We start from the raw sequence: 12,806 nt of genomic DNA on the forward strand, positions 1-12,806 counted from the left end.
GGTTACAGACTTTGGAGTGAGGAAGCAAAATGCTCATCTTCTTAATGACAGGAAAAGCACTGAATCAGCTCAAGCTCATCCTCAAACATTTATATAATTTCCAAGAGCTAATTATATCAAGGACTCACCTTATCCACATGATTGGCAATCTCTATTAAACGCTGCTTCACTTTCTCCACATCCTTTCCTTGCCTCTGAAACTGAATTTAAAGAGCAGAGTCAATGTTAGCAATACGAATAATTAAAGTGTCCTGTCGGATTCCGGAGTCATGAACATGGATTCAGAGGACGGCATGGACAGGAATCACTTAGGAAGTTGAGGAGAGAGGTCATTATGCCACTGAAGGAACCCTTTCCCTACTTCTTTATTTTTTCCTCTACTTCTTTTTTAATTTTTTTTTCCAGAAGCAATTAGGGTTAAGTGACTTGCCCAGGGTCACACAGCTAGGTCTAGATTTGAACTCAGGTCCTTCTGACTTCAGGGTCGGTGCTCTATCTACTGCACCATCTAGCTGCCCTCCCTACTTCTTTAGAATTAACTTCTTCATAGAATGCAATGAGAATTAAGCTTGCATCAGCTATCAACTTCCAAGTCATTTTTCTTAAATAATGGAACCCAAAGAGAGATTACAGTCACTGAAGAAATTTTCCTGCTGTCCTTGGTGCTATGTCTAGACGAGTGTTTGATGTGTTGTTGTTAATGCCTTTCAACTGTTGGGAGAGAATGAAATAACCTAAAGCAACCATGTGCCCCAGATCCCCTTCTCTAATGTCCCCATGGAACTTTGGCCATGAACTTACCTCGCGATTGTCCGCTACAATCACAAGCTCCACATACTTTGCTGTCTTTAATGTCTCCCGTTTGCGCTGCCAAAATATAAAATAAATTAAATTAAAAAAAAAACCCTTACTCCCTCCTTTTAGTTATTGATTTTGAGGTTGATTTTTTTAATGAACCAAAAAAAAAATCTGTTTTTTCTCTATTTCCTCTCTATGTCCCATTGCAAAAGAAATAAATAAAGGAAAGCAAAATCCTTTGAACAAATATGTACATTCAAGAACCCCCCTCTCCCATCTCACTACATTGTCCATGGAAGGAACCTTTCTTAAATCTTCTTCTGGGCTTGAGGAGCCCCGCTTCTTATTTGAGGAGATTATAGCATCACGAGAGCTTCTGCTTAGGACGACTTCCCCAGAATGAGCAATGAGCACCAAGCCTGGAGTCGGGAGGACACAGCTTCGAATTTGCCCTACTTAAGGTATTTACTAGCTGTGTGATCCTGAGCAAGTTAGACCTTTTTAGTTCAGTTTCCTCAACTGTAAAGTGGGAATAATAACAGCACCTACCTTACTCTGTTGTTGGGAGAAGCAAAGGAAATAAAATGTGTCAAGTGATTTGCAGACCTGCTGTGGAAAAGCTGGTCATCTTCATCAACATCATTATCATCATCATCATCATCATCATCATCATCATCATCATTATCATCATCATCATCAGCCAGGAAACCAAGGCAATGGGAGTATATACTGCATAACATTTCTCACTCAATGGAGTATAAGCTCCCTGAGGGCAGGAACGATTTAATTTTTGTCATGGTACAGGGCATGGCCATGCAGATGGTAGAAGATTTATTTAAGTTTCTTAGGGCTGAGAGGCCCCGCATAGGTCATCTGGGGGCCTGTTCCCAACGAAGTTACAGACAGAATCAGGGGAAGGGCCATGAGGCTTTTTCTGAAGCCTGTTCTGAAACTGTGGGTGGCTGAGAGCCACCCAATTAAAATTTACCAAGATGTAACCTCTTTGGGGGAAGAATTAATTTTATCAGGCAAAATTTATAACTTTAAAGCAAGATAGAACCTTAGAAAACATCTGCTTCAATAGCCTTGTTTTGTAGATAAGGGAACTGAGGCCCATAAAGTAATTTTTCCAAAGTCCCAGGAACAAAGTCAGGATTTGAACCCAGGATCTCTGGATCTTTATATCTTACTATATCTTGTAAAACTCGGGAGGATTCATGGAGGGAGAACAGATTTGAGGCAAGTTTTATTCTGGAGTCCAGAAGGAAGGATTGGAGACAGAGTTATTACGCTCACTAGAGGACAAAGGGCAAGCTCAGGAATAGGGATGCTCCTTAGCTGGAGAGATGCAGACAGAACAACAGGAAACAAGTGAGAGAAAAGCGGGTCCAAGGTCTGCGTTGTCCTCTCTCCTCACTTTTACCTCTCAAGGTCAGAAAGGGCCTTTTTTATGTTTGGGAAGTTGTTCAGTCATGCCCAGTTCTTCATAACTCTCTTTGAGGAAACTGAAGCAAATAGGGTTAAGTGACTTGATAAGGGTCACACATCTGGGGCTGCATTTGAATTCAGGTCCTCCTGACTCCAGGGTCAGCATTCTACCCACTACACTACCCAGCTGGGCAGAGCACATGGGTAAGAAGTAGAAGTGAACACACTGGAGTTAGGGTGAGATCGAGCTCAGGACGCCAAGGGGCAACCTGACTGCCCCCGACTTAGTGTCTTTGAAACCAGTAGAGTGGAAACTCTGTGAGGGCAGGGACTGGATTGCTTTTATGCCTAGAAAAACAAAGGTGCTAAATTGTTCATTAATTGTTTGATGGATTGATCTAAACTTCTTGAGACTCTCATTTTTTTTCTTTATATCATCAGCATCCAGTCAGTGCCCGTCACCCAGTAAAAGCTTAATAAATACTCGTTGGATCAGTTTGAATCGAGGATTTACCAACTGAATCTAAGACTCTCTGCCTCCTTAAGGAATCCCAAAGGTGACTCCAGGAACGCTGCTCTCGGAGGGTGGTCTCAATCCCCTCCTTGAAAGCCCCACACGGAGCATCTGTTCAGTCACCAAATCCTGGGAAGGAAATGCGGGTCCAGCTCCGTGTGGGATCTCAGACCCAGGGCTTGGGGTTTGTGACTTGAACCAGATACTCCGTTTCCCATCGAAAACTGGCCCAATGTAATCACGACTCCCTGAGACAAAAGGAAGACAAACGACCGAGCGGAGATTCCAATCAGAGTTCCCATCACAGAGCCCCGAGGGAAACGTTGCCGGTTGTTGTTGCTAAAAAATAACAATTCCCACTAGCGCAGGATCGTCCAAACTTTTAACGAAACGGCTTGTGTCCTGGGCGGGCTCCTCCAGCTGCCCACATGTGCTGACTCATGAGTCTGAGTTTCCTAGAAGGAAATCTGCAGCCGGGGAGAGGCAAGAAAAGGATGCTGCTTGTCCTTCAGGGTTCTGGGTAGCTCTTCCACAGTACAGGTTGCGACTCCTTTCTGACTTGGCAGATAGTGACAAGACCAAAGAACAAAGTGATCCCTCTGAGGCCCGCCTGCTTCTTCCCCCCCCTCAGTCCCTGACAGCAGACTCGCAGTCTGTCCTCAGTGGGGGCTCACTGGGAGCCAGCCCCTCACTCCTGAGCTCATGAGACCAAGTGAAACTCCACTGGCTCCACACAGTGCAGGTGGATCCACATTAAGGATGACCGAGAGGGCCCTTCGCACATCCTCAGGGCTTTCCTGTCAACTTACAAAGGCGCTTGCACGAAAATCAGGAGAAACACGCCCGATTGCCCACCGGGAGACTTAAAACTCGGCTCTGAGCCGGGCAGGGCTGCTCGCTGGGGGTGAACTGCAGGTGGTCTGCCTAGCCTCTCTTCAGGTGCCTTCTCATTTTGTGATTTTTGTTTCCCAATAACCCATCAACAAACATTTGTCGAAAGCCTACTACGTGCCATGTATTCCACCCAATGGGATTAAAGATAACCACATAGAAAAGAAATTGGGATGGGATGTTAATATTTATTTTTAAGGACTGGAGACTACAGTGCCCGGCAGCTGCTCATCCAGCCTTGGCTGAAGTCCAAGCTTGCTGCTGCACTTGCTGGCTAACCTCGGCACCTGGAGGACAGACCCGGAGGCTGTTTCCGGGCTCCACATTTGGCCATCTCAGTCTGGCTCGCCAAAGATCGGGCGTGGCCTTGCAGGGGTCGGCTCTCCCCCACGGCACCGAGAGGCGCCAGAGGAAGGTTTTTATGGGACTTCTCTCGGAAACCCGGCACTAAAATACCTCGGTATTCTTGAAATGAGCTCGAAAGCCTCTAGAACGCTGAGTGAACCCTCTGGGGCAAATGAGTGTGAGGGCGCGGGCTAGAGCACAGGACAGGAAGGAGTGCACAGGACACAGTCTGCACAGTTGGAGAGACATCCGATCATGAGCTCATGAGTCCGTGGAGATTATCTGAGGATTCCAGCACTAAGATCAGCAGATTTTTCAACACACAGGACAATCATTGAACCATAGAAACTGTTGAAAGTTACACCAGAAATCACCCGGTTAGACACCCTCTTGTTTTCCTGACCTCCCTGGCCCGGGCCAACTGGACCTGGAGCGGCCGCTCTCAGAACAAGCCAACGATGAACATCATCTTCTTGCTCTGCAGTTTTCAGAAAGGGCTGAATTTTGTTATGAATTCATGGAATTGAGAGCTTGGGAGAAACGCCCGACCACATAATCACTAAAAGCTGGGAATGAGGGGGAGCTGATGAGGGCTGATGGCTCCTCTCCCCCAGCTGTCCAGAGATGGTGATTTCAGTTGTGTCTGCACGGTCCCCAAACATCTGGGCCGCTCAGTTAAAATCAATCAAACTTGTTATCTGCTGATGTGGGCCAGAATTCAAACCAGAACACAATAATACACACAATAACACACACACACACACACACACACACACACACACACACACACACACACACACACACACACACACCAGAAAGTCTTCCAACTTCCAAATCTCACTTTGAGGCTGAGGAACAGAAATGAGCCCAAACCCTCTGCCCGTAGGGAGGCCTAATGGGCAGGGACAGCTGAGGGGCTGATTGCCCCACTGCCCCCGATGTGAGGGGATAGAGGAGGGGTGATGGCCCCATTGCGCCCTTCTCTGGCCAGAACACCACAGAGGCCCTGTGCTCATTTCTGGAGGGAGTGGATAAGCAGGAGAGTAAGAGTGACCCATAGGCTGGAGAGCTTTCTTTTCATGCTTGAAGAATTTTTTGGAGGACTTGGGGAACAGCAGACTCAGGAGGGAAAAGGTAGACATGTTCCTGGATCCCAAGACTGTCATAGGGAAGAGGGATTAGTCAGTAAATAAGTCCTTTAGGCCACAATTTTCTCATCTGTAAAATGGGACAGTTGGGCTGGAAGAGTGGAAATGTGATCTCAAGCATGCACTAGCTGTGTGAGACTGGGCAAGTCCCTTAATGTGTTTGCCTCAGTTTCTCCATCAGGAAAATGGGAATAATAAAAGAATCTACCTGCTAGAATTGGGAGCACCGGAGATCACATCTGCAAAGTGCTTTGTAAACCCAGTGCTCTTTGAATGTTGCCATTAGTATTTCTACTATAATAATTATTCTATTGCTTTGGGAGTCCCTTTAAGCTCTTTCAAGGGAGATCTATGGTTCTCTGCTCCTACGTCTTACAGTGTCCATGAGAGAAAACCAGATATAGCTGGATTAAGTCCTTGGGCTATAGGCTTGTGGGTGTTCTGAGGAGCATGTGGGTTTTGGGGGTGCTCTGAGGAGCATGTGGGTTTTTAGGGTGCTCTAAGGAGCATGTGGGTTTTGGGGGTGCTCTAAGGAGCATGTGGGTTTTGGGGGTGCTCTGAGGGAGCATGTGGGTTTTTAGGGTGCTCTGAAGAGCATGTGGATTTTAGGGTGCTCTAAGGAGCATGTGGGTTTTTAGGATGCTCTGAAGAGCATGTGGATATTTGAGGTACTCTGAGGAGCATGTGGATTTTTAGGGGTACTCTAAGGAGCATGTGGGGTTTTGGGGTGCTCTGAGGGAGCATGTGGTATTTGGGAGTACTCTGAAGAGCTCTCAGTTCCCCAGATAGGACAAAGGGTAGAGAGTTGCTCCATCAAACTTTCTTATGTCCCTAACCCCAGGAAGTTATTCGCTCCTGGGGGGACCTTGGCTTTGCCTTTTTATTGCCAGCAATGAGCATAGTTATGGGAACTTTGGTGATACTTAATTAATGCTTATCAATTGATCCCAAATTCACAGATGAGGAAACTGAGGTTTGAAGAGTGCCTTCGCCCAGTCACAGAGTCCGCATTTGCACCCAGATCTTTGTAGCACAGGCTCAGAGCGCTGGAATTGGGGAGGCTCTTAGAGAGCAGCTCTTCTAACCAAACAAGACGTGGCCATTGGAGAGAAGCGTTAGGCCCTTTTGGCCAGGAAGCCCGGTCTGGCAAGGCAGGCAAAAAACCCGACATTGAAAGTGGAGGACAATTAGTTCCCATAGCCTGGAAGAACAATTAGCAAATTCATAAATCAAGGCTTAGTTTCCATTTCTTTAATGAAGACCAATGATTTATCTGCTCCAGTAAAAGCTCATATTTTGATTAAGAAAAAATTGACTGACCCCGAATTCTCGCTACTAAATGCTCAGTATATGAAATCCAAGTACATTATTCTTTTTTTTGTTGTTGTTGTTTCTGTGATTATCTTTATGTTTAAAAAGAATAGCTTTTTATTTTCGAAACCTATGCATCGATAGTTTTCCCCAATGACCCTTGCAAAAGCTTGTATTCCAAACGTTTCTCCCTTCCTTCTCCTCAGCAAGCTAGGCAATATAGGCTAAACACGAGCAAGTTTTCTAGATATTTTTCTACATTTACAAAGCACATTATTCTTGATTAGGAAAAGAAGTAGTTGGTGATGTCCTTGGTATACAAAACTTCCCAGGGGAGGAAAGAGCCAGCAGCAGGGCGGGTCACACCTTCCCTTCCATCTCCAGAGAACTGCGAGATGCCGGGGTTGCCCCCCAGCCACACATTAGTGTGCACCAGAGAAGGGATCTGCATTCAAGTCCCCTGGGTCAAGTCTGGCTCTCGCCACAAGTTGCCTCTTTGTGAAGAGCAATGAAAGGAAGCCTGGGAAACTCACTTCCCAAAGCTTTCTGGTCTGAGCGGACAATGGCAATAGAAGGGTTCTTGGCCAATGAATTTCTTAGTTATTCTCCTCGGTTCTAGATCCCACTAGAATTTCAGAAGTAACAAAAGCACCTAATTTTTTTTGCCTAATCACAAAAATATCACCACTATCATCACCAGTGAAACACCACCGGCAGCAAGAAGCCGCAGCATGGTGGAAAAATCCCTGGATTCGACACCGTGAGACCTGAGTGCCAATCTTTGCTCTCTTGGTCACCATGTCATTTTGGGCAGGTCATTTTACTTTGCTGGGACTCAGTTTCCCCATTATCTGTAAAAGGAAAGATGGCTTCGAAGGTCTTGCCAGAACTAAGTCTTCTGGCCCTATAACAAGAAGAAGAGTTCAGCACAGGGTCCCAGCATTTGAACAAAGCTCATTGGGGCCGATTCTAATTTCCTGTTCTGTTACACCCAGAAGTCTAAATGATTTTGGAATTGACTCACTGCCAATGCATGATCATGGAGGGTGCAAATAATCCCCCAAACAATGCATAATCCCCAAATAATTTATATTTGTCTTTGGAAGGCATCGTGTGATATTTTTGCAACACGAGATTTATTTTCTTAATTATAGTTAGCTTAGGCTAATATTAAAATTAGCTTGGATTCCTATATACAACCCACATGACAGCAAAGGGTGGGGAGGGTTAATCATCCCAAAGTGAGACTGGAAGGAGAGCCCCACATGGTGAAGGGGAAAGCCGCTGACTGCATCTGGGTCTCTGGCAAACGCTACCCCAGATATCGGAAGGCAGACCCCTACCGAATGAGTGCTGACAGGTTTGTCAGAGAGGAAGTCCACGGAGCTGATGTGGTCCAGATAAGGAGATCTCACCCATAATGCACATGGGCAGAAGATGCCGGGATGGGGAGCTGGTAGTATTTGCCTGACCACCAGTGCTTTTAGATCTCACAACCTCCAGCTCTATTTCCATGTCTCGCATAAGCTGGTGAGTGACTTCAGTATTTTCACAATGCCATTCCTTGAGGCGTCATCATTTGTGCAGGTGACTTGTGTCTCCAAGTCTCCCCACAGAATCCAGTATCTCCCAGGTCCTGTCAAGGGAGAAGCCTTCCAGTATGCCTGAAGCTGTTTTCCGAGAGCCAGACATCTAGCGAGGTTTGGAAACACTCGTGTCCTGCAGGCGCTTCCCCGTGATATTTTGCAGGGAGCCCCAGCAAATCATGAAAACAAGGGTGAGGGAAGCGTGACCTGCTCTGGGGAAGGAAAAGCGAATGGAGAGGAGGTCAAAGGTCTGAGAAACATGGCCACTCATGGCAGGGATCATAAACTTAGTTGGGCAAGTGACCATCTGAAAGGATCCTTTAGAGAATCTTCACCCATGCGTCCCAGGATTGATTTGGAAGTCATTCCTCTGAACACAGTTTTCATTAGAAAGATGTCAAGTACATTTTCTCTTCCATAAAACCAATCCCGACTGATATTGTCTTCCAGTAAAATATTGAGAGCTCAGGAAAACTGCATGCGTATTTCCTCATTTCAATTTAAAGGTTCATTTCAATTTCAATATATGTTGTTAGCAAAATAATGTCACCATTAAGTACTTCTAATCTTTATGTAAATCAAAATGATTTAGGAAAAATCCCTGGGATGACCCTCATTCTTGCAAACCCAGAGCGATAAGAAGAGTTAATTATAAAAATCCAAAGATGGCTGCCATGTGCTGGTGATCCGGAGAGATATTTTATTGAGACTGCAGACTAGTTCGGTATTGTCTACACTGACGTTCCAGTGGGAGTTTTGGAGCAGGAGGGGACTCTCTCGTTTTATGCTTGAGGAAATTAACACTTGGAGTGGGACTGGAAGAAGGGTTTAGCCCAGAGTCAGCATTCACACTCAGATCTTTGTAGAAGCACAGGGGGATTAAACGATTTGGTTGGTTTCAGACTTACATAGCATGCTGCCATGAAAAGGGGCTGATTTGGAGTTAGAGGACCCAAGTGCGAATCCTAGCTTGGATGCTCATAGATCTAGAGTTAGTCCAAGCCTGCCATTTCCTGGTGAGGAAGCAGATGTGAGGGGTTAAGTGACTTGGCCACAGTTGAACATGGTTGTGAGCCCCATTGTGGGACTTTAATCCAGGTTCTCTGTCTCTAAATTTAAAGTTTTTGTTTAATCCCCCCAAATATCCATCCAACATTAATGGGCAAGGGCCTGGGAATCCAAAATGAAATTAAAAAGAGCCTGTCTTCAGGAGTTCAGTTCAGCTAAGAGGAGATAGAATTTAACAAAGATGGATGATGGAGGAAAAAGAGCAATAAAGGAGCAGAAAGCCTCCCATTGCACCTGAGCTATGCCTTGAAAGAAGCAACAATTGTTAAGAGGTGAGCAGTAAGGAAGAACAGCACTCCAGGCAGGGGGAACATTCACTGCCTGTGCAAATGCTTGGAGGTGAAAGATGGACAGTGAGAATCTTCCACAACATTACCTTCGTCGTTAATGAGAAATAAATATTCCAAGGGAACAAGTGTCTCTAAGCAAAGCAAAATCTAGCTCTTATTGACTCCTGAGCAGAAGGAATCCATGACCGAGGGTCCACACTGACCTTGGACTCTTCTTTCAATCCCATCCCTCCACCTCTCAGCAGACAGATGCTGACTTTTGCTCGTTTACCTGCAGCTAGAGCTTTCTCACTGACTCAGAGTCTGCTTGTTCTGGCTATGTGGGTGAGAAGCCTTGGCTTCCTTCTCTAGAGCTTGGACGTTTAAGGGCTGGGCTTCCAAAGAGAGGTCCCTTAGGATGAATTCTTAAGGATGTAGCTTTCTAACAGTTTTTCACTACGTATCATTTAGATCCTGTGACTCGGGAGGTAAAACAAAGCAAAGGGAACAAATCAGGGGCCTGTGTACATAGAATGTGCCTCCTCCATGATCTCTAATGTTCCCCCGATAAACCGTTTCCTTCACTCCGTGTGCTGGGACCAGGGATGCTCAGCCTGACCCCGGATAGGGGCCTCCCCTTGCTCCAGACCCTTCTGAGTAGCGACGGCCAGGGCTGATCTATCCAGAAGAGAGGTCTCTCCTAGTAATTTAGCAATTCTATGTTGGGATATGGCTGATCTGGGCCCTTGTGTCCTGAAAAGAAGGTCAACCCAACCGACAGATATTTATTATGTGTACCATGGGGGATCGAAGAATGGCCAGGAAGCAGCCTCTGCCCTCAATAGCACATCCTATGGAAAGAAGTAGTAAAGGAAAGAAGGGAACTGGGTTCTAACATCACATAGGTACAGCCTTGCAAGGCAACTGCGCAGCTTATCTACATTGTGGATACTATGAGCTCATGAAATGCAAAGCAGTAAAGCATAAGACTCCCCCAGGGCCGATTTCTTTTGTTCCCTTGGCCTTTGTCCCTACTGGGTCCCCCACATATTGGAGTACATACTTAAGAAATTATTCTTTTGCTCTTTTTTTTTGCCCCCCAAAGAATTGGAGTTAAGTGATTTGCCCAGTCACACAGCTAGCAAGTTATTTGAATTCAGGTCCCCCCGACTCCAGGGCTCTGTCCACTGCACCATCAAGCTGCCCCAAGAAATGATCCTTGAAATGGATGGAACAGACAGTCTGAATTTCCCCACCCCTCCAGGAAAAAGAAATGATTTTCCTCCTACCCTCCTTGTAAACGTGTGAGGGGACCAGTGTGCGCTCTCCATGGTCCTGCCTGAGATGTTGAGATGCTGCTGTCCACACGCCCCCCAGGCTGTTTGCAGAGTCTCTGCTGACTGGAACTTGTGTTGACCTGTAGCATTCTCCATTGGCTCTAAGGTGTAGGCTTGGCTTCCTAGCACAATAAGTCCCCTGTAGAAAAAGAACCAGTTAATGAGGCCGCACCTTCTTTAGAGTGTTTGTCAGTAGCTGTGACTCAGGGGAACACAGACTTTCATGCTTGCAAATTCTGTCAAGAGAGGGCACACACTATTTGGGCTGATCTGCTTTGCCAACTCCCTCGACACCCAGCGCTTCGGTGGGCATCGTCCTAGTCTCCTTGCTTGGTCACAGCACTGCACGCTAACAGCCCCTGAGGTGCCATGCTGAGGCATTTGAAGAGGCTTTAACAGATGAACAATTCGTGCCCCCCAAACCTAGGCCGAAGCATGGCTCCATGCTCTGTCTCCAATGGCATCTCTTCATGTGTCCAAGGAAGCACAGGAGAGCTCTTGTAGGGAGCCAAAGGAGATAGAGATGTGTGCCTTAGGGAGGTCTGAAACGTGGCAGAAGACAGCCTTGGGACCCATTTGGAAAGACGATTTCTTGACTAAAGAAGGTCAGGTAAGGAAATCCTCGTCCAGCCTCCCCTCAAGGTGATCAATCAATCAATCAACAAGCAAAAGTATCGACTATGTTCAAGGGATTCTGCTAGGTACCGGTGAGAGGAATCAAATGAAATCACTCTTGTCCTCCAGGAAATCATAGTCTAGCCAGGGGAGACAACATATGCGTATACAAGGAGTTACACAAGAAATACAAGGTCATTTGGGGAGGGCATTGCCCAACGATCCGTGGCTTCCAGTCTGCCATGGTAGGTCACAGAGTCGTAGCTGTAGATCTGGAAGACGTCCCTTTGTCCTGAGGTAACTGAGGTCTGGAGAGTGAACTGATTTGCTCAAGTTCACAAAGGTGATATATGTCAGAGGTGAGATTTGAATCCAAGACTTTCGATTCCATAGACAGCACTCTTCCTGCCTTTTATGGAAGACTTGTGATAAGACATGGATAAGACTTACACAAGATGAAACGGTATGGTTAAAGGATTGAGCTCCCATATCCATGAAACATTGTGAAAGACTTCAGTCCTTCCATGATCTCCCAATGGCTGTCCCCTGGAGCATGGGACCTTTCCACATGTCTCACAGCCTCCTTCTGTACATTGACTTTTAAAAAATTGATATATTTTTATTTTTTGCTGAGGCAATTGGGGTTAAGTGACTTGCTCAGAGTCACACAGCCAGGAAGTGTTAAGTGTCTGAGTCTAGATTTGAACTCAGGTCCTCCTGACTTCAGGGCTGGTGCTCTATTCACTGAGCCATCTAGCTGCCCCCACTGATTGACTTTTTAACTTGTAATGCCAGAGTTTAGCTGGCGATCATCTTAATAACAAGCTAAGCCGGGCTTATTAAATAATTTATTCAATCATTTGTGCTACTCATTGCTCCTGGCACACCCGTGCACATTGTTACTTCCAGTGTAGACCTTTGGCCATGATTTCCACCCGACTGGAGACTTTCCGCTAGGTCTCTGACAACTCTTTTTGGTTGCCTGGCTGTCTACCTATTCTCTCCTTCTCATTCCATTATCTCCCCCTTCTTTCCTGGCTGTATATTTCCTGAATGATCTTTTTAATAATGCTACTTGCTTGCAAGTCATGGCTGGTGAGTCATGAAAGAGAGAACTTGGAAAAGAAGCATAAATTGCAAAGTGGAAATGACTATGAACTTCTCTGTCTGTCAGGAGGGTGGTGGATGGCATTTTTTCTTTGGCTCTGCCATATGTCTTAGAGCTCGGAGACTGAAGGGCAAACAAGGAGGCAAAAACACCAGCCTCCTCTTCTTAAATGCAAAGTAATTAGATGATTTTACTTAATAGTCTTTTCATGGTCTTGAAGGCAAGATTTTTCTCAAGCAAAATTGCAATTTAGATAACAGCGAATTAACATGATTAAGAAAAGAGTTTGCAGAGAGTTGAGTCTTTTTTTCTTTTTCATATTTAGGGAGAAAGTTTTGTATAATAATGGATTTCTCTTTAGGAAGAGATTGCTTGCTTCCAGCTCCTG

At 45.7% G+C, this 12,806-nt stretch overlaps 1 protein-coding gene across 2 annotated transcripts in view; it reads right to left on the reverse strand.

Moving 5' to 3' along the window:
* Positions 1–12,806, reverse strand: part of ADAM12 (ADAM metallopeptidase domain 12) — a 326,616-nt gene that overhangs the window by 95,529 nt on the left and 218,281 nt on the right. For both annotated transcript variants that reach the window (XM_074297152.1, XM_074297153.1), the window contains exons 6-8: positions 10,648–10,834; positions 802–867; positions 129–200 (exon numbers count right to left, since the gene is read on the reverse strand). In XM_074297152.1, coding sequence (XP_074153253.1) covers positions 129–200; positions 802–867; positions 10,648–10,834 — 325 coding nt within the window. The remainder of the gene's footprint in view (positions 1–128; positions 201–801; positions 868–10,647; positions 10,835–12,806) is intronic.

This window comes from Sminthopsis crassicaudata, chromosome 2, assembly GCF_048593235.1.
Source record: "Sminthopsis crassicaudata isolate SCR6 chromosome 2, ASM4859323v1, whole genome shotgun sequence".
NCBI classification, from domain to species: Eukaryota; Metazoa; Chordata; class Mammalia; order Dasyuromorphia; family Dasyuridae; genus Sminthopsis; species Sminthopsis crassicaudata.